Source organism: Anabas testudineus, chromosome 5 (genome assembly GCF_900324465.2).
Source record: "Anabas testudineus chromosome 5, fAnaTes1.2, whole genome shotgun sequence".
Classification (NCBI taxonomy): domain Eukaryota; kingdom Metazoa; phylum Chordata; class Actinopteri; order Anabantiformes; family Anabantidae; genus Anabas; species Anabas testudineus.
Genome location: NC_046614.1, coordinates 1,154,209 through 1,173,164, shown reverse-complemented (window position 1 = coordinate 1,173,164; position 18,956 = coordinate 1,154,209). Strand labels below are relative to the sequence as shown.

At 41.2% G+C, this 18,956-nt stretch overlaps 1 protein-coding gene across 3 annotated transcripts in view; it reads left to right on the top strand.

The window, feature by feature from the left end:
• The window catches only part of iqsec1b (IQ motif and Sec7 domain ArfGEF 1b), a 153,189-nt gene extending 135,130 nt beyond the window's left edge, over nucleotides 1–18,059 (top strand). For 2 of the 3 annotated variants that reach the window (XM_026344577.1, XM_026344578.1), the window contains 13 exons: nucleotides 1,067–1,346; nucleotides 2,656–3,917; nucleotides 4,520–4,681; nucleotides 5,909–6,031; nucleotides 7,638–7,804; nucleotides 8,255–8,394; nucleotides 9,097–9,126; nucleotides 9,459–9,584; nucleotides 9,683–9,782; nucleotides 10,064–10,225; nucleotides 10,337–10,513; nucleotides 11,474–11,523; nucleotides 13,587–18,059. In XM_026344577.1, coding sequence (XP_026200362.1) covers nucleotides 1,067–1,346; nucleotides 2,656–3,917; nucleotides 4,520–4,681; nucleotides 5,909–6,031; nucleotides 7,638–7,804; nucleotides 8,255–8,394; nucleotides 9,097–9,126; nucleotides 9,459–9,584; nucleotides 9,683–9,782; nucleotides 10,064–10,225; nucleotides 10,337–10,513; nucleotides 11,474–11,523; nucleotides 13,587–14,132 — 3,325 coding nt within the window. In that variant the 3' untranslated portion in view covers nucleotides 14,133–18,059. The remainder of the gene's footprint in view (nucleotides 1–1,066; nucleotides 1,347–2,655; nucleotides 3,918–4,519; nucleotides 4,682–5,908; nucleotides 6,032–7,637; nucleotides 7,805–8,254; nucleotides 8,395–9,096; nucleotides 9,127–9,458; nucleotides 9,585–9,682; nucleotides 9,783–10,063; nucleotides 10,226–10,336; nucleotides 10,514–11,473; nucleotides 11,524–13,586) is intronic. The other variant, XM_026344579.1, reaches the window with a different exon arrangement.
• Nucleotides 18,060–18,956: the final 897 nt, after the last annotated feature.

The window sequence follows — 18,956 nt, the reverse complement described above, 5'->3', positions numbered from 1 at the left end:
TTCTGGAAGTGACATTATAAAGTACTGATTGATGAAGGATGTACAGTTGGATTTGTTGTTTGTATATCTGGCTGCTTTTTGAATTCAACACAAAGGTTGAAGTGAATATAATAAGAATATGTCAAGTTAGCCTTGATAATGGACTGCAGGGATTCTGGTGGAGTGTCTAGAGTGCTGGATTGATGGATAGACGGGTGGATGGATAGACGGATGGATGGATAGATAGATGGATAAAGGTGGAGGGACTGCTTTTAATGTGTACTCAAAATGTTTTTTTTAAGTGGACAATTTTTATCCAGTTTGGTTTAGACTCCTTGTTTGTTGTCATTTCAGCAGTTCCTCTTAACTGAGCTGGTTTCTGATGCATTTAACTGAAATGTTTATATACAGTACAATATGCAATTTAAGCTTCTTATATTGCCATCCAGTTTTTCCTCTTACAGACAAAAAGGCTTAACTTTTTAAAAGTATGCCGTGTGTCTCAGGAGAGGGACAGCTTGTTATTTTATTTATTCAAAAAGCAGTCAAGTCAGTCATTTTAGCCCTGTCAGCTAATCATAACAGTCTAAGAGATGTAGAGGAAGTGAACAGATGTGGTGGACATTTAGTTGCTGCAATGTGGTGTGGTCCTGTCACGTGTTCATTCAAAGATTCAAAGAAACGCATATTAGTGTGTCTGTGAGAAAACAAAGGTCCGTATTGATCTTCATGCCTGATTGAGTTGCTTATTAGGGTTGCAGTGATTTTAGTATTTGTTGAGCTTGTGATTCTTTGCTATTCATAATTTATTCATAGCAATTTCTAATCAAAATTCTGGTTTAGTCTTATAGCTGCGCAGAATGACTTGTATTTTCTGCATTGTGAATTGAATGTGGTGAAACGATTGGCAGCACTCAGACTGCTGCTATAAATTCCCTCTCTCGTATTTATACCCTTCGAGCAGTATCAAAGTTCACTTTTTCCATTGGTCACATGCTTCTTGCTGAAGCACAGAGCAATGAGTGCCCTCAGGAAAATGACTCAGCAGACTAACCCAGTGTGCTGTATGTGTCTCTGTGTGTTGCAGTGTGGAAGGTGATGCTCCAGGCAGTGAAGTGGGCACATCTGTGGACCCAAGCAGTGGCTACAGTTGTGTCCCAGTGACCCACAGTGGTGGGCTGGGCCCTGACCACCTGGACAGTCAGTTCTACGGACACATCTTACTGCCCGGCAACCCACGGCCCCGCCGACCCAAGCTTCAGCACTCTCAGTCCATCCTTCGCAAGCAGGCAGAGGAAGAGGCCATCAAACGTTCCCGTTCGTTGTCTGAGAGCTATGAGCTTTCATCAGACCTACAGGACAAGCAGGTGAGATGCTTAACTCAATTCAAATAGACCTGTGGATAATTGAACTCAATTCAAAGGGTAGTGAAAGAACATCAGCACCAGTAGTAATAAGTTAATGCAATACTAATTCATGGAAGGGCACAGCTAAAAAACAAGCAATGCATATACTTTTTCCTGCTCTTTGCAATTCATACTTTCCATTTGCTTTAAAAAAACATATTTTCCTTTATGGAATTTATGACACACAACATAGTCAGAACTGAAAGTGAGGCGGCCTGGTTCTCACACACACTGACACACACAAACATATGATAATAAATAACTCCTGATGTAATACATTGCCAGGAAATAGTCTATCACATTAGACATTATATTAAATGACCTGTTCCTACATGTTGCCATCATGCTGTCTCTGCTGATTGTGGTCAAATACAAGTCCTACAGTAGTCTGCTTTGGCTTAGGGCCATACAGCTGCTTGTGCATGGGAAGGGCACTGGTTGTCTTGTTAAGTAGTTGTAGCTTGTTGTAGCAAGAATCATTGTCATGGTTCGTGTTGGTTGTGGTTGTGAGTCCACTGGCCTCCTTGACTTTCAAGGGAGCAGAAACAAAATCATTAGTGTCATTTTACATACTGTCCATTGTCAGACAGACTTTAGTGTAATGATCTGTTCTTTTAGTAGAACCTTCTTGTTTTTTTATTTTATTTTTGTGTTTTTCTAAGAGCCATTTTCATCATCATTTAGACCATTGCTAGTCACTAAAACTGGGTTCTCAACACAATTCCACATTATCCATCTTCCTGAGGAGTTTATTTCAGTATAATGAACCTTAAGTTCCAACTGGTTTTAAAAGCCATCAGGGGTCCTCTTGGCAAAAGCAGATAAAAACATCAATTTCTTCAGGCAAAACATCAAACATTATACTTCATTGTGTCTAATATGTTTCAGAGGAAATAGCTTAACATGTATTATTCTGGCTGATGGGAATCCCTTTAATATAAAATAGTTTAAGCTAACCACAGATTTTGTGTTTTCTACCTTGTAGACTCATCTCATCTTATGATCTTGTTAGAGTTGTAAGACTCTTGTGAGTTTTGTTAGAGGAAGCTCAGTTGTTAAACTAGAATGATTCAAAGTATCTAGTTTTGTTTCTTTTTTAAACCATAAAAACAATACCTTTCATTATGCCCATTTTCACTTGGGATTGGTGAGTCACTACCAGCAGTCGCCCTATTGTAAAGCACATTTGCAAGATTTGACTACCATAAGACCACAGGTAGGAGACTGTTTCCTGTTTTTATAACACAAATTTCCTTCTTTTCCTTTACAGGTGGAGATGCTAGAGCGTAAATATGGCGGGCGTTTCATAACCCGGCATGCAGCCCGTACCATCCAGACAGCCTTCCGCCAGTACCAGATGAACAAGAACTTTGAGCGTCTTAGAAGTTCTATGTCTGAGAACCGTATGTCCAGACGGATTGTCCTATCCAATATGAGAATGCAGTTTTCCTTTGAAGGACCTGAAAAAGTCCACAGCTCCTACTTTGAGGGAAAGCAGGTCTCATTAACTGATGATGGCACCAAAATTGGTGCACTGGTGCAGTCCGAGCATTCTGGGGAGATGGGTGTGCAGGCCAAGAGCCCCACGACACAGAGCGACTTTACAGATGCTATCACAGAACTGGAAGATGCCTTTTCCAGGCAGGTTAAATCTCTTGCTGAGTCCATAGACGATGCTCTTAACTGTCGCAGTCTGCATGGTGACGACAGCCAGTCAGAGGCAGGCAGAGGCCACCAGGATATGGACAGGGAGGTCAGTTGTCAGGTGAAACCCTCCCATAGTGCCTCAGAACACCGCAAACTGGACGAGATGACGGCATCTTATAGTGATGTCACTCTGTACATTGATGAAGAGGAACTGTCACCACCTCTGCCTCTGTCTCAGTCTGTAGAGCGGCCCTCCAGTACAGAATCAGATTTGCGTCAGCGCTCCCTGAATTCCTCACAGGACTACTGGTCATTGGCTCATAAGGATGAAAAAGGGGACACAGACACAAGCTGTCGCAGTACACCTTCTTTGGAATGCCAAGAGCAGCGCTTACGGGTAGACCACCTACCTTTACTAACTATCGAGCCTCCCAGTGACAGCTCAGTAGAACTGAGCGATCGTTCTGATCGAAGCTCTTTGAAGAGACAAAATGCCTATGACCGGAGCCTCAGCAACCAGCAGAGCAGCCCCAAAAACATGAGCCACAGCCTGCCACCCCGTGGGCCTTCCAGAGAAGAAGACTCTTCCCGTCATCGCCCACGACAGCTCGAGGCCCACCTTGCCATCAATGGCACTGCAAACCGGCAGAGCAAGTCAGAGTCTGATTTCTCTGATGGTGACAACGACAGCATCAACAGCACATCCAACTCCAACGACACCATCAACTGCAGCTCTGAGTCCTCATCCAGAGACAGCCTGAGGGAGCAAACACTCAGCAAGCAGACATACCACAAAGAGACTCGTAATAGCTGGGACTCACCTGCTTTCAGCAATGACATCATCCGCAAGAGGCACTACCGCATTGGCCTAAACCTCTTCAACAAGTATGTATAGTCCACTACAGTTCCATTAACAAGCTGCACACACAGAGCTAGACACAATCTCATATTATCTTGGGCTTTTTTGGGCCTCATTCATACCCAAATGGCAAATGGAAGAGGTTATGGAAATTAGATCCTTTCCAATGATTAAGGATGTTTTTTGCTAAAATAGCCAAGATTGAACTCTTCTGTATGATAAACATGTAGTAATGTTGATTGAGTCATGACTCCTCCATCTGCCTGTTCTACTTAAGGTGCGAACAAGTGTAGGACTCATTCTGCCCCACTTCATCTTTATCTGAGCCTGCGTGATTCCCTTTAATCATAGATGATTGTGGATTTGGTTTCTCTTAGAGCCAGTCATTAAGTTCCTTTTAATCATTTGTGATCAACACCGCAGAGAAAAGTAGCTCCCTCCTCCCCACCCCTAGCCCTCATCTCATGCCACATCCCTCCCTTGCTTTCTAAATCCTGTCCCTCATCTGACACACATTTAGACAGGACCTCAAGTGTAGTGGGATAATCACCGATTTGGACCATGTCCTCACTCCTTTCTTTTTTGTCTCTCTGTGTCTCTCTTTCTCTACTCACCCTTTTGTATCCAGGAAACCAGAAAAAGGCATCCAGTATCTGATTGAGCGAAACTTTGTTCCAGACACTCCAGTGGGTGTGGCCCATTTCCTGCTTCAGAGGAAGGGTTTGAGTAGGCAGATGATTGGCGAGTTCCTGGGAAACAGGCAGAAACAGTTCAACCGAGATGTCCTTGAGTGAGTTTGCATTAGTTGAAATCTGTTACATTTTTGTATTTGCACATGGATCAGATGCAAGTACAGATGCATTACATTTCTCTAAACAGGCTTTTGAATTAAGCTGCCACCTATGACACTGCAGACTATCTGCATTCAGAGACATAAATAGAGATCATCATTTAGTTGCAAATAGGGTCGCCAGTTTGCAATCTACCCTCATTCAAACAGTGTATGGAGTTTCTGAGTACTACATAATGACTCAAGTTACATTCAGGAAATCAACAGAAATAGAATCCACTCAGGAAATTCCTGAGCATCACTCAGATAAACACACAGATTCCATTTTTACTCCTCAATCCTTTTAATATGAAAGAGAAGTCATAAAAATCTAGCATTTTCCAGTAATGACACTTTGCATCACTTCAATAGTACCTCTACTTTATACTTTAGACTGGACAGACTTACCTGAATCACACTTGAAGCACTCCAGCTCTATCAGAAATAGAGATTCAGTGGAGGATTAGGCCAGGAAAGGTCTGTCAGTGTCACTTTGACAGGCATATCTAAAGGGCTCCTTGATAGAACGTCTATATATCTTGACATGCAAGGTATCAAGGTATTGGGACTCTGGAGAGCCAAGTGCTTGAGACTTTTATTTAAGTGAAAGCATCAAGATCACAGCAAAAACAACTCCGTTTAATTTGAAGTCGAAGTTCTATATAAAATCTGAACAAATCAATAACTGTACAATAATGAAAATACACTGAGCACCACCTGCCTAGCAACACAACAGACAGTTAGTGAATAGTCTATGAAACTAATGAATCAGTTAGTAACAATGTATTTCAATAAGGACATGACAATACAGCTAAATGAAAAGTGAATATGACATTCATCCATTTGCCATAGACACAAATGCTTCAAATGAATACTAATATTGTTCCCTATTAACTGGATGAGAGAAAATGGAACTGCTAGCTCGTTTGCCACACTTGTATTGTAATGTGACAATACATGAGAAGTGTGTGTAGAGCTATATATAGGTCAAAAGCATCATTTTATATTTTGTATGTTTTCATTATGAGTATGTGTGTGTAAAGTACCAATATCGAAGAAAGGTTGCCTTCAGTCTTTTTCTCATTTGTAAGGCCCTTACACACGTATATATTTATGTAAGAAAGAAATAATGTGTTCTATTGTAATATCCCACCCAGACTGATCTTACCACTCTGTGTTTTTCACCAGCTGTGTGGTGGATGAAATGGACTTCTCAGCTATGGAGTTGGATGAAGCACTCAGGAAATTCCAGGCTCACATCAGAGTCCAGGGAGAAGCACAGAAGGTTGAGCGGCTAATAGAGGCCTTCAGGTAAGAAATTCCTCTGAAAGCCAGCAACACAACTCAAGACATGGCTTCATCTCCCAAACCACCTTAGACCACTGAAGTCAGCATGATGGAGTCATGTAAAAAAATATTCTAAAGTAGGAAGTAAGAAAGTGATGTTTTCTCAAATAGGGTTTAACAGCAACATACCAGCTGATTTTGTGAGAATGGGTTTCATTCCACCCAAACAGAGGTAGCACTTAAATGTCACCGTGTTACTTCTTACGCTCTCAGGCAAAGATCAGTAGAGCAGTTCGAAGAGTAGTTCAATCCTGACTTCATTTGACCAGATCATTGCAGAATTAGTTGTTAAAATAGTTGTTGAATCAAAGTCAATCAAAGATGTTCCTCATTTATTTTCTGCAAACCTCTGGTAATAAGGTGTGCCCACTTAGAATTTGCTACGATCAGCAGTGAGCAAGGACATTTGGGCCTTTGTGGAAAAGAAAAAACACACAGTCACTGTTACATTGGGGACATAATGATAACTGATGATGTGGTGCTTCCCTGCAGCTCAGTCTAGATATGATCATGGGCTCAATTTATGGTGAGTCACAAAGCTGTTAAATGGCCTGTCTGTCGACTGGAGGCCATATTGACAGTCTTCATTGTTTCTGGATTGTTGTTCTTTTGACTTGAGCTCAAAATCAATATCACAGTTGATACTTCTGCACAGAAATGGATTTATTGATATGTTTTGAATCACTAATGTTTTGTCTTCCAAATCCAATTTCTGTTAGCATTAGTTTGCTGTATACTAACCTCTTAAAACTAAATAAAGCTGGTATTTGAGTTTTAAACTATAATAAAATTACACTTACAACTAGTTTTGAGTCTCAAAATAATATATAATTGTCTTTGGACTTGAGCCTATGAGTATTAGAAGTACAATAAGTTTAAGCTTGCTACTAGCCTAGCTTGTCACTTGAAGCACTATCTCCCACTAGACTTTAACAGATATTAAAGACATACAGAAAGTTTTCCAAAAAAGATAAAGAATAATCATGCTGCAATGAATGCAAGTCTACTAACACAGTCATGTTATTTTTCTATTTAAATCTACTTAATTTAATAAGTTGACTGAACTCTGAGAAAGTCCTTCATTCAACTCACCATTTTAAGCTAATATATTTCAAGTCAGACCAACTCTTTTTATTTAGGTTTAAGCAATAAAACAAAAAAATGTAAGTTGACTTGGCTTAAAAATATATGACTTGGCTATTAATAAAAAACATTCTAGTTGATTCAACAATATTTTCAAATCAGAATTTACAATGTGGAATCAAATGCAGAGCTGTCAACGGAGAAGTGATGCGTCCTTTTTGTCTGACCAAAGCTCACGCTGCTGCTTATTGAATCGTTGATGACGGTAGTCCTGTCAGTAAAAGCACATGTTGTGTAAGAACACCTCCCTAACAGAGGGAGATAAATAATTCAAATATAATAGAAATCAAAATGTATTTTCTAATTACATTTTTGACAAATGTGCGTAAAAAAAACCCACCAAGGTTAAACATATTGATTCCATAGCAAAATCATTAATCCAGCTAAGTTCACTTTCTAACATCTGTATCCAATTTCCTCTTCACAGTCAACGCTACTGCATCTGCAACCCTGGTGTGGTGCGACAGTTCAGGAACCCTGACACTATCTTCATCCTGGCTTTTGCCATTATCCTCCTCAACACAGACATGTACAGTCCCAACGTCAAGCCCGAGAGGAAGATGAAGCTGGAGGACTTTGTAAAGAACCTCAGAGGTACTTTGTTCTACCTCTGCTGAGCAGCATCCACCCTAGTCTCACAAAGCTTCAATAGTTTGCTCCAAGGATAAATATTCATCTCAAATTGAGTTTTGTGCATGCAGTTTGCCTTGATTAATGCCCGTGTCAATAAGGGTTGTGGTCAAGAAAGTTTTGCTTTGCAGGCAATACACACTTAGTTTAGGGTATTAAGATGGGCTTTGTGGCATGGCTAACTCCTCTGCCTATTGGAGCATCAGTAATTACAGTACAGTATTGGATGGAGAAGAAATATTCATCCTTAGAGAACTCTGAAGGACATTTCTGTCTGTACTGAGAGAAATATGGGAAGCACAGCAGTATGTAAATAAATTCAAGGGTTCATCAACTCTCATAAATCTGCGAATTAATCATTAATCCTTCTCTTTTCTCTCTCTCTTTCTCTCTTTTCCTCTCATCTCTTGGCAGGAGTGGATGATGGGGAGGACATCCCCCGAGAGATGCTGGTAGGCATATATGAGAGGATTCGCAAGCGGGAGCTTAAGACTAATGAAGACCATGTGTCCCAGGTTCAGAAAGTGGAAAAACTCATTGTTGGAAAAAAGCCGGTAGGTTTGAGCTTGCCCTTGGGCTGCTGCTAGAGTGTGACCACTTTTATCTTCCACTCCATTCAAGACCCGAATCTAGCAGGGGCATGCAAAACCAAATTACCCAATGTACTTCTGAGCTGTCGCAGGCTTATTCATAGCCAACATTCTCTAAAATGGAAAAGAAATGAAAGACTATTCTTTATCTGAACATACATTTTTCACTCAGTGACACATGAATTCTTCATGAATGAAGACCTTCATGCTGAATTACTGTAATATATATTTTGCCCTAAGTGCCGGCCAAGAAACTTTCTGTCTAACAGGCTATGTAATAATAAATGAGATAAACAGCCTCACGCTCAATGATCTTAAAGGTGTTTCCTTGAAACCCTGCCCTTCCCTCCATTGATACCCTTTTCATCAAACTGCTTCTACTTCAGTTACACTTATCAGCACAAGTCCAAGGGACTTTGACAATGTCATAATCAGAAAGGCTGGCACAAACTACAAACAATATTGTTAATATTTGTGAAACAGTTTGGTGTTTGTGCTGTGTTCCATAAAACTAGTTTTCCTGATTTAACATTTGGCCCTTACTTCAAATTAATGCTGACCAATAAGTGAAATGTCTCTTCTTTGATGTATCATGACTTTAAACGTTCCTGTATGTGTTCATTGATGCCTGTAAAGTGACTCTTGTATGTATCTCTCACTCCATAGATTGGCTCTTTACACCATGGTCTTGGCTGTGTAAGTATTAGTCTTTCTGTCTACATAGACATATACTGTACATACACAAGGTTATGTCTACATAAGGTTGAGTGAAAATACACTGCCCATCCAAAACAAAAGTCACACACTCTAATATTTTGTTGGTACCTATTTGCTTAGTCTAAACAAGGTGGTGACTTTTTTTTTTTTGTTTGTTTTGGACAGGCAGTATATTTGTAAAATCTTCTGGAGCTATATGAAAGAGATGCTAACATTGTGGATTAGTTATTCAATACTTTTACTACTATTGTAGTAGATTGAAGTTAGCCCTCTTTGACACAACTCAGAAATTATGCTGTAAATGTGTGCAGGTACTGTCCCTACCCCACCGAAGACTGGTCTGTTACTGCAGACTGTTTGAAGTGCCCGACCCCAACAAACCTCAAAAGTTGGGCCTGCACCAAAGGGAGATCTTCCTCTTTAATGACCTGCTAGTGGTACAAAAGACATTATTCTTCCAGCACTTTAAGACTACACTTAAGAGTACACCACTGAAAGAGACTAAGCCACACTATATGCTGTGCTTTATTCGCAGGTTACTAAAATTTTCCAGAAGAAGAAGAACTCAGTGACGTACAGCTTTCGGCAGTCCTTCTCACTTTATGGCATGCAAGTTCTGCTCTTTGAGAATCAGTGTAGGTGTTCCATAGCAGTGATGTTTGTGTCAGGCTTTTCCTAAAGGTGTCAGTATACCTTCAAGAAAACTAGTTTGAGTAATCTAAACATGTGACCTTTTTTGAACCATTGTGCTTAAATAGAACATTTAGGAAAATTACAAAAAGATGGCTAATCATCTACAAAGTACCTTGTTTACCTTAATGGTGACATTCTGGAAGATAATAAAATAATCCTAATTACCATCCCTATGGTCTTTGCATTTTGTATAGACTGATTAAATGTTGATATTGTCCATTAGATTATCCCAATGGAGTCCGTCTGACATCGGCCATTCCTGGAGCTGACATTAAAGTCCTCATCAACTTCAATGCACCCAATCCTCAGGACCGCAAAAAGTTTACAGATGATTTGCGAGAATCTATTGCTGAAGTTCAAGAGATGGAGAAGTACAGGATAGAATGTGAGCAAAAGTTTTCTTTTTACTCTGGATATTTGGTGTTCAGTACTGAAAACAACCTGACCCCATTCAACGTGGATAATTGTCATCTTTGCATATGTTTCCTTTGCACAGCTGAGCTGGAAAAGCAGAAGGGGGTGGTGAGGCCCAGCATGTCGCAGAGCTCCGGGTTAAAGAAGGAAACAGGAAATGGCAACTTGAGCCGAGCAAGCCTCGATGACAGCTATGCCATCGGTGAAGGTTTGAAGAGGAGTGCCCTCAGCAGCTCCCTACGCGACCTCTCAGATGCAGGTAAAAACTATACCAGGGGTTGCCATGGTAACTCAAGTCTCATCCCTCCGTTAGACAAAGGAGAGTAGACCGTACCCCCAAGCTGGATGTTGGCATGAAACTCTTTGCTTTTTTTTATGTTCATTGATTTGGAAACTTGGAAAATGCTGAGTTCCTGTTCCTGCACAGTTTTGATTTAGATTATAGCCACTGTATCTGCCAATGCCAAGTCTTCCATCATGAAAGCTGTGAAGCAAGCAGATAGAGATGGGTCTGTTTGTTAATGCACCCAGGTATAAGTGACTATCGGCTACCAGCTAATAATCCTGTGTCACCTCCACCAGGGAGGAGGCAGCATTATGTAGGTCACCGTGGTCAATTTGATCAGGGTGTAGAGAGTCAACTACACACTGCAGAACTGCTCTGCACAAACACAAAGCACTTGATGCTTTTTAAATGAGACGACACAAGCAATGTCAGATTTTTATGGCCTGTATTTTCTTACAGAGTCATTCAATGAATGCAGCAGCATCACTGAAATTGTAGGTTGTTGAAGAATGTGACCATTTACAGTACCACTCAAATAAAATCAAAGAAGCAATGCTATTGCACTTTGGAAATCCTGCATTTTTGAATTCATATTCATATTCAGGGTAAATCTACTTTGCAACTCCATGGAAATGCAAAAGTGCTGAAGTATCCCTTTTAAAAATGGCAAGGTCTTCTGCCAGCTGTGCTTCAAGTTGCTGTGTAGCCTTAACAAAATCTAAAATCTCCCAACTTAAGTTTCCCCAGAGGCTGACCTTGCTGTGGAGTTGCAGCAGTCTAGCAGTAGCAATGACCTTTCCTTTAGTTCCTCTTCTCCTCCCTCTGCCATACTGACAGTCTGCTGCTAGCTAGTATTGTGCCACCTTAGGGCGCTAGCGCCCCCTCCTCTGAACTAGACAATGTCTAATGTGTCATGTTACATGTTCTGGGCAGGCAAGCGTGGGAGACGCAGCAGTGCAGGATCACTAGACAGCAATATGGAAGTAAGTGGGACGCATATGATGCTGAGCTGTCCTCTGACTTTCTGTTGTTTTTTTGGTTTGTTTCTTTGGAGTTTTCTTTTAATATTTGGTGGTGTTTCTTTTGTGAGCACCTTGGACTCTATCATGCATGCACTGGGCTGAAGGGGGAATGCTCCTCTGTGGCTGACCCGTTAACCCTTCATGTACACAGCATGGCACGACTCTTTGCTGATGTTAGACTCTCACCTGTGAGTCATTATCTCTGGTGTAGTGGGTTAGACTTCTTTGCCATTTTCTGAATCTTGTAGTCAGTTCCAGCTACTGCATGCTCACACAGTTTGAAGGGACTCTCACTCACCCCTTACCCCTGACCTCCAAAATATATTTTTCTCCTTTTTTTTTTTTTTTATTGTTATTGTTGTTATTGTTTATTGTGGTGAAACAACATAAGCACATTCCTATAAAGTCCTTTTCAGCTGGGCTCTACTGGTTACTGAGTATATTATATATTGGTTTAAGAGTTTATTCTAGCTCAACAGCTAGTATGTTGGCCTGAAGTGGTTTGACCAAGTATGAAAAACTGGGTCCTGGACCTAATCTAATCTTTGGACCTAAAAATCTTCAGTAATCAATATAGAAAACATTACACAATGTTTCCTCTACGCAGATTGTTAACTAGGTGTGGCTTATCCTTGTCCTTCTTTTACATCTCTGCACTACCCACTGCTGAATACCTGGATCAGTTGTGTTCAACCAATAAGAAGCTGTAAGTGCAGGGATGATTGGGAAACAAATGGGGCTGTGGCTTTCCAGATCCAGGGTTAGCCACCCCTGATATAGCGGACCATAGAACAATTAGTTAGCATCGGGTTCCCCAGTGGTTAAAAATGTTAATGTCAAGAGATTTTCGGATTTTATTCTACAACATAAAACCTGTTAGTAAATATGTGTGTCACATCTAAAGCTGTTCTCACATGTAATCCTGACAATGTCAGAGGAATCAGGTCCAGATATTGTGCAGAGTTGTGCTTTAACACAGGTAGCGTACACTGGGGGACTGTCCAAGTCAGAGGCGTTCTCACATGGGGAAAACCTCCACTTAATGTTTCTTGTGTTTGTTGTTGGCACTCTGTTGTTTCTGGTTTGTCATTTAACTTTAAAGTATCCATTGTTCCACTCAAGAACAGTAAACTAGCAACTCTAGTTCCAGTGTACTGCTTAAATATGTAAGATACTACTCCAAATGTATTGATAAATTATATTCTTGTCATTTTGAGCGTTGTGGTATTTTTTTAAAAAGCAATATTCCTGTCACAAAAATAATTCAGGAACAATATTAGTATGAAACTGGGAAATTTTAGCCAAATATTCTAACTAAATTCTTTATGTAGAGGTTTACGCACAAATCATTGCAGGCTGCACGCATGAGCACACATCTTTTATTTTTTAAATCATCTGTGTATAGTTTATTTTGCATGTAATGCATGGCTCTAAAAAACCTGCTTTGTTTCTTAAGCATAAACCTTTTGGTATTGAAAGGTTTTGCTTGTCCTGTATTTATCCCGTTATTTATCCTGCTTTGAGATGTCATAAAAATTGTTGTTTTTGTATTGATGAGCAAGAATTTAGTAGAATTTAGAAACATCATTAAGTTGGGTACTGTAATGGAAACCAAATACAGTATTTGTGACTGGAAGTCACGAGAGAATCAGCAGTCAGAGAGAACTTTTCAAGACTTGGAAGCTGTCTGATGATGACAATGCAGGGCTCTTTGGGCTCTGACAAGCTCAGCAAGCTGAGCCTACAAACTATTTACAGTAAGTCAACCATGAGATGTTAGTATGGATAGACAAACAAAAGCAGTCAAGTGCAAAAATAAATGGAGATGCTTTTCCACAAGGCAACACAAGAAATCACGTGAGATTTCAGATCAGCTGTAGCTGGTTATGCAGTTGGTTCTGCTTTGTGAAGAGTTTGAAGTCAGTCCTGTGTCCTTAAAAGTGCTGAAATTGGAATCTACAGCAGTTAGAAAAGGTACTTCCTGCTGTGTGTTTCTTGTGTTCTGACTGTCCTGTCTCTTGCAGGGGTCCATCATTAGCAGTCCTCACATGCGGCGGAGAACCCCCTCCAGCAGAGACTGCCCGTCCCGCCACAGTGGCCAGTCCTTGCCCAACTCCTCTTCTCTGCTCGGATCTTTGTTTGGCACCAGGCGCATGAAGTCCCCCAGCCCCACCCCTCAGCCTCCACACCCCACCCTCATCTCCCACACCCCGCACCCCGCAAACCTGCACCACACAGCCCGGGTAGAGACGGACACGCCAGTACCCATGCACCCGCACCACGCCCAGTTCTGTCACATGACTCAGAACCCCCCACCTTACCACCACCACCACCACTACCACCCGCCGGCCCACTTGCAGCACCCTCCGCACCAGTTCCACCCATCGTCTTCTCACAGCCAGCAGCCGCCCTACCCACCTCACCCTCACTCACAGCATGGCCACGGAAGCCACCCAGCGCACTCCTCCCACCCTGCCCACGGCCCCCACCACCACGGCCCGCCGCCGCAGCCCCCCCAGGCACCCAGCAGCACCAAGCCCAAGCACAGCGGCATCAGCACGGTGGTGTGAGGTGCACAGGTGAACTCTCTGGGATCTCTGACTGAACTTTGGTTTAAACTCTGAGGCTCTTTTCTGACGAGACGGTCGCACTGTGCATCGCTGGTCTGGAGATGTGAAGCCAGACGAGATCCTGTGCCTCCTGCATTTTTTTGTTTCGCTCGTCACTGGGGCAGTTTATTCAACACAGACACTTTTTTTTCTGGTTGTTTCTTTTGTTTCATTTCAGACCATAAGTCATGCCTGCCTGCTTCAAGAGCAACAAACAGCAACACAAGAGCATGCACAAAGACCACAATTACTGTTTCTCCTCACTTTATTAAAGGAACATCATCAAATATCTCACTTACTTGTATTTTACAGAAGAGGTTATTAGTAATCCTGGCTTTAGAGAGTCATTTTATCTAGCGGGAGGGTGGTTTGACTGAACAGACAGACAGACAGATGGTCAGCCTCCGCAGTAGCAGTACTATTAAGTATTTAATGTAGCGGTAGCTCACAGTGCACTGTGATATCTCTAGCAGTGATATATGTGCCAATTATTGAAGCATTTACTAATTTAGTCACTAAAATTGCTTTCTGTATATTGTGCATAGTATTTTGTAAAATAATAATATCAGCTGTTATTATAGTTATTATTATTATTACAGAACTACAGATGGCATCAATCTCAGTATTATCCTCGCACACAGTCACAGGTGGCGTAGTCTAACTGAAACCAGAAACCAATCAAAGCTTTTATTAGTTAGGTAATTCAGTAAGCTGGAATACTACTGTAAATGGTTGCCTTTTAATAGAACTCTGTCACGACTGGTGTGCACCAGCTCTCGCACAGTCTCCTCCAGTGTACTTCATTGGCTCAGAGTCGTCTCTCCTGCTCTTTAAAAAAGGAAGCCACAGCGAGCTGCTGAGCAAACAGATTCAACTGAATGTGCGCCCTTCACAGGACTGGCTGCTTGTCTGCCATCATTTTATTTTTTTAACAATTTTTTTCAGTGAAAGACACTCAAACAAGGTGAAACGTGTGGATGAAATGGAAAAATGAGTTGCACTGCAGTCCTTTCTGCAGGAAGGAGATTTTGTTGGTTTCTTTTTTTTTTTTTTGAAGGTGCAAACTGTGCAGCAGGGAAACAGAAACATGACTGTCCAATTGTCTCTCGTGACGTGGAAGCTCTCAGCTGGCTGAGCATGCCCTTTCCCTCTTTCCCTGGTTTCACTGCACAAACGAGGGCATCGAGCAGTGCTGATAACTCCCTCAGAGCCACACGGACACCACAGTACAGAAATCACTAATTATCATCCTGTGATGGTGATAGCGCCGTTCCGCTTCACTCTCCACAAATGGCAGTTTTATATCAATCATATTTCTGACATATTATGGGATGGCTGGTTGTACTGTTCCTCTCAGCGTCTCAGTGGTATGTGCAGAGCGGAGGCTGGGCGCTGGAGTGTTGGAGCATTATTTTTTTGTTGTTGTTGAAAGTGATAGACACAGCACTTGTTCTACTTAGTTTATATCAGTGACAGAAGTTAGTCTGTATCTGCTTAAAGACTATGAGATGGATTTTTTTTAACTTGTGCAATATTCCCTTTTTTTGTCCGAGAGCGATTGCAGTGTGGTGGTTGTTCCATTTTGTTGAGTTCTGTCAGTTTTGTCTTCAGTTCTCCCGGTGTTCTCTGTCATTGCTTTCTCAGTGTTTTCGTGAAGTGCAAGTATCCACATGGATTTGGAAGGACTGGAACTTCTAAACTGATTAAGACTGTCAAAGAAAATAATATTTGCATGTAACAATGTATTTTGAGGCTATTTTCTAACTACTGTGTATTCCCAAATTATGTCAGTGTTACCGTTGACAGCCACTAAAAATGAATGGTAGAATAGTTCTGACTTTTTTAATTACAGCTAACTGTACAGCTAAAGTCAGCTATGTATTTGTGTCATTCCAGGAGATAAACAAATCTTTATCTTTTCCTGATCCACATACACTAGTTTACTGGATCGTAGTGAGCTACAGTAGTTAAATCTGTAAGAGACAGGCTTTGTGCAAACAGAGATTTGTGTAGATGTACTGTCTTCTGGAAATCAAAGTGATACTTGACAGGCAGCTCTGAGTACAATGAATGGAACTCATTTATGTTCATATTTTTGAAATGTCTCTGTCAGTGACATTACTGCTGTCAGGTGATACCCCGTAGATCAGCATTCGAAGTACTTTCCTCGAGTTTCAGGTTTTCCGTGTACCACCTTCTGATAAAGCCTCCTTGGTAATGGGTTGATAGGTTGTACCTGATTTAATATGAACTGTTAACTCTAATAATACTTTATACATATATGCTTTATATGTCAGTCATGAGCCATTCAAAAGAACAACTTTTAGTTGCCTGGTAAAAAAAGCAGTCCCTTAGACTGGTGTTTGACCTCCAGCATCTACAATTAGTTAAAGGTACCCTGTGGAGTTTTTGTGGTGCTATGGTGCAGAGTTTAAATGAGTGGTGCCCTGAGGATGCAATACACATGTTTATTTTCACAGTCCTACGTTGGCAGTAATGTCCAGTAAAGTACAGTGAAAGACCACAAACTATCCACATACACCGTAAACTTGGTTTTATATATGTTCCATGAGGAGGAAAATGCCCTCAATAAGCTTCTTTGAATGTTAATATGTGAATGTAACTTCTGCTTGTCTGTAAGAAAACAGGACAGCTTTAAGAGGCCAAACAACCCAACACTGCAACTGTTGTTCTTCTTACTGGCTAACTACAGATTTATAAAGCATCAGTAAAGTATTCACTGAAAACCAGTAGGTATGACTTCTAAACTCTTTATATCCTTATTATTATAGTGGTACATATAAGAATATCTAATGACTCACCATAGGCTAGTATACTATAGGGTGTATGGTAGACTACTCTAGAATCTAGTCTTTAACACTGTCTAATATTCCACTTACACGACACGTAGTTCTGTGTATCTTCTATAGAGTCGGGAAGGTGCCAATACTGCTCGGCCATTACCTTTTCAATCAGTTTTCTACCTATTTGGAAGCAAATCTAAACAATCCACCACAACCCCTCAGTTAACCAGTCGCAGCATCTGGCGCCGACCAGTATCTAACTAGCCGTCACTGAATAATGGTTCAAACACTAGAACTAGATGACGCCTAGCTTTATCGAACATTGATTTCTTCAAATGATGTCTAATCAAAGTGTTTTACCATCCAGTTCCTTCAGAAGACTTCTCAAATGTGAAATCTGTCCAGATTCCATGTGAGGTGCTTGTTGCATGCCATCGATGCCTACCTTTTATTTGGTCTTGTCTCTTTTTTTCTTAAGTGTTATTCTACTGAGCAGGTTGGACCAGGCCCTAAACCTTCAGTGTAGTGATGATTTCTCAGCCCGATGCTCGTTTACATGAAGATGATTTCTGGCCTGCTCGTGTGTATTTTCATTTCAAGTTGTGTCTTTCTACTCCGGCATGCATTTCACCTCTATTTCCACTGTACAGTACAAAGACAGGGCAGTTCACTGCTAAGTATGAATAGAAAATCCATGTGGGGAAGCGTTACTTGATGAAGTACAGAGGATTTGAAAGGGAAGGTAGTCAAGAATGAGAAACCATATGTAAATAGTCTGTAAATTATAATTATTATAATTATTACTCAATGTCTGCAGTTACATTGAAGGTGCATTCCTGCTCCCCCTGATATTTACATAATCATCAATCTGCTTCTCTCTGCCTCAGACAGGACTGAATTATCATAGGATCTAGAGATGAACAGCCAACTGTTACACAGTTAACATCGCTTCTGACTTATTCCCTGTGACGCTCCTGTTCTCTCACACTCAAAGCCCACTTTTGAAGTCAAGGGGAAGGAAGGAGTGCTCTTATTTTTGTTATGCATTCTGTTTCTAAGTAGAAAAACCCTATTGATGTAAAACTATTACTGTGACAATGTTGACAACGCAAAATAAAATGATATACTTTAAAAGCTGAGCGCCTCCTGTTTTGTCAAACACTGCAGCTGAATGATTGGATAATCAGAAATATGTTTTTTCTAACTGGTGGTCCTCGTATCTTAGGATATTGGGCCCCACTTATACAGGCTTTGTTACCTAAAACTGATCCTGGAATCCCAAACGTAGCATGCCACTAACCTTTGTAGTCCAAGGACCACATTTCAATAAGCTTTTCTACTCACTGGAGATATGTGGCTCTAGAATCAGGACGTCACTTATATGCTCTTTTCCACCAAGTGTGATCCTGAAAGTGGTCCTAGGAAAGTCTTTATATAGGGTTCCCTGACTGAAAGTGGCTCCACAGTCCAAGAGTCACCCCTTTGTAGAACTCTAAGGGCCCAGTTCAGTAGACTTTAATACAGAACTGAAGGTGAGACACTGTATAGAGGCTTTTCTACTGAGAAGTTCTTGTAGAGACTTCGGACCACACTAAGCTTTTCTTCTTAAAGTGGTCACCAGAGTCCTAGAAATACCTGTTTAAAGCTTCTCTATCTTACAAGTGTCTCTACAGTCCCACAGGGCACATTTTAATAGTCTTTTGAGGACTGGACTCGATGGCTTGCCTGGCCACCGCTTGCAATCGGCAGTTGAATGTCTTTCTCAAGGACAGGATGAGTCAGGTGTCAAACCACCAGCCCTGTGATTACTCAACAACTCCCTCCTGAGCCACAGCCTGTCAGCATAGAACAAGAACTACTGCTAGGAGGGAGTAGGTCTGACCTGTGAATGTGTATAATTGTACAACAGGAGCTCTGGGCATCTCCCATAATCAAAGGGATACTGCTGAAAACCAGCCTTTCATTCCATCAGCAACATTAT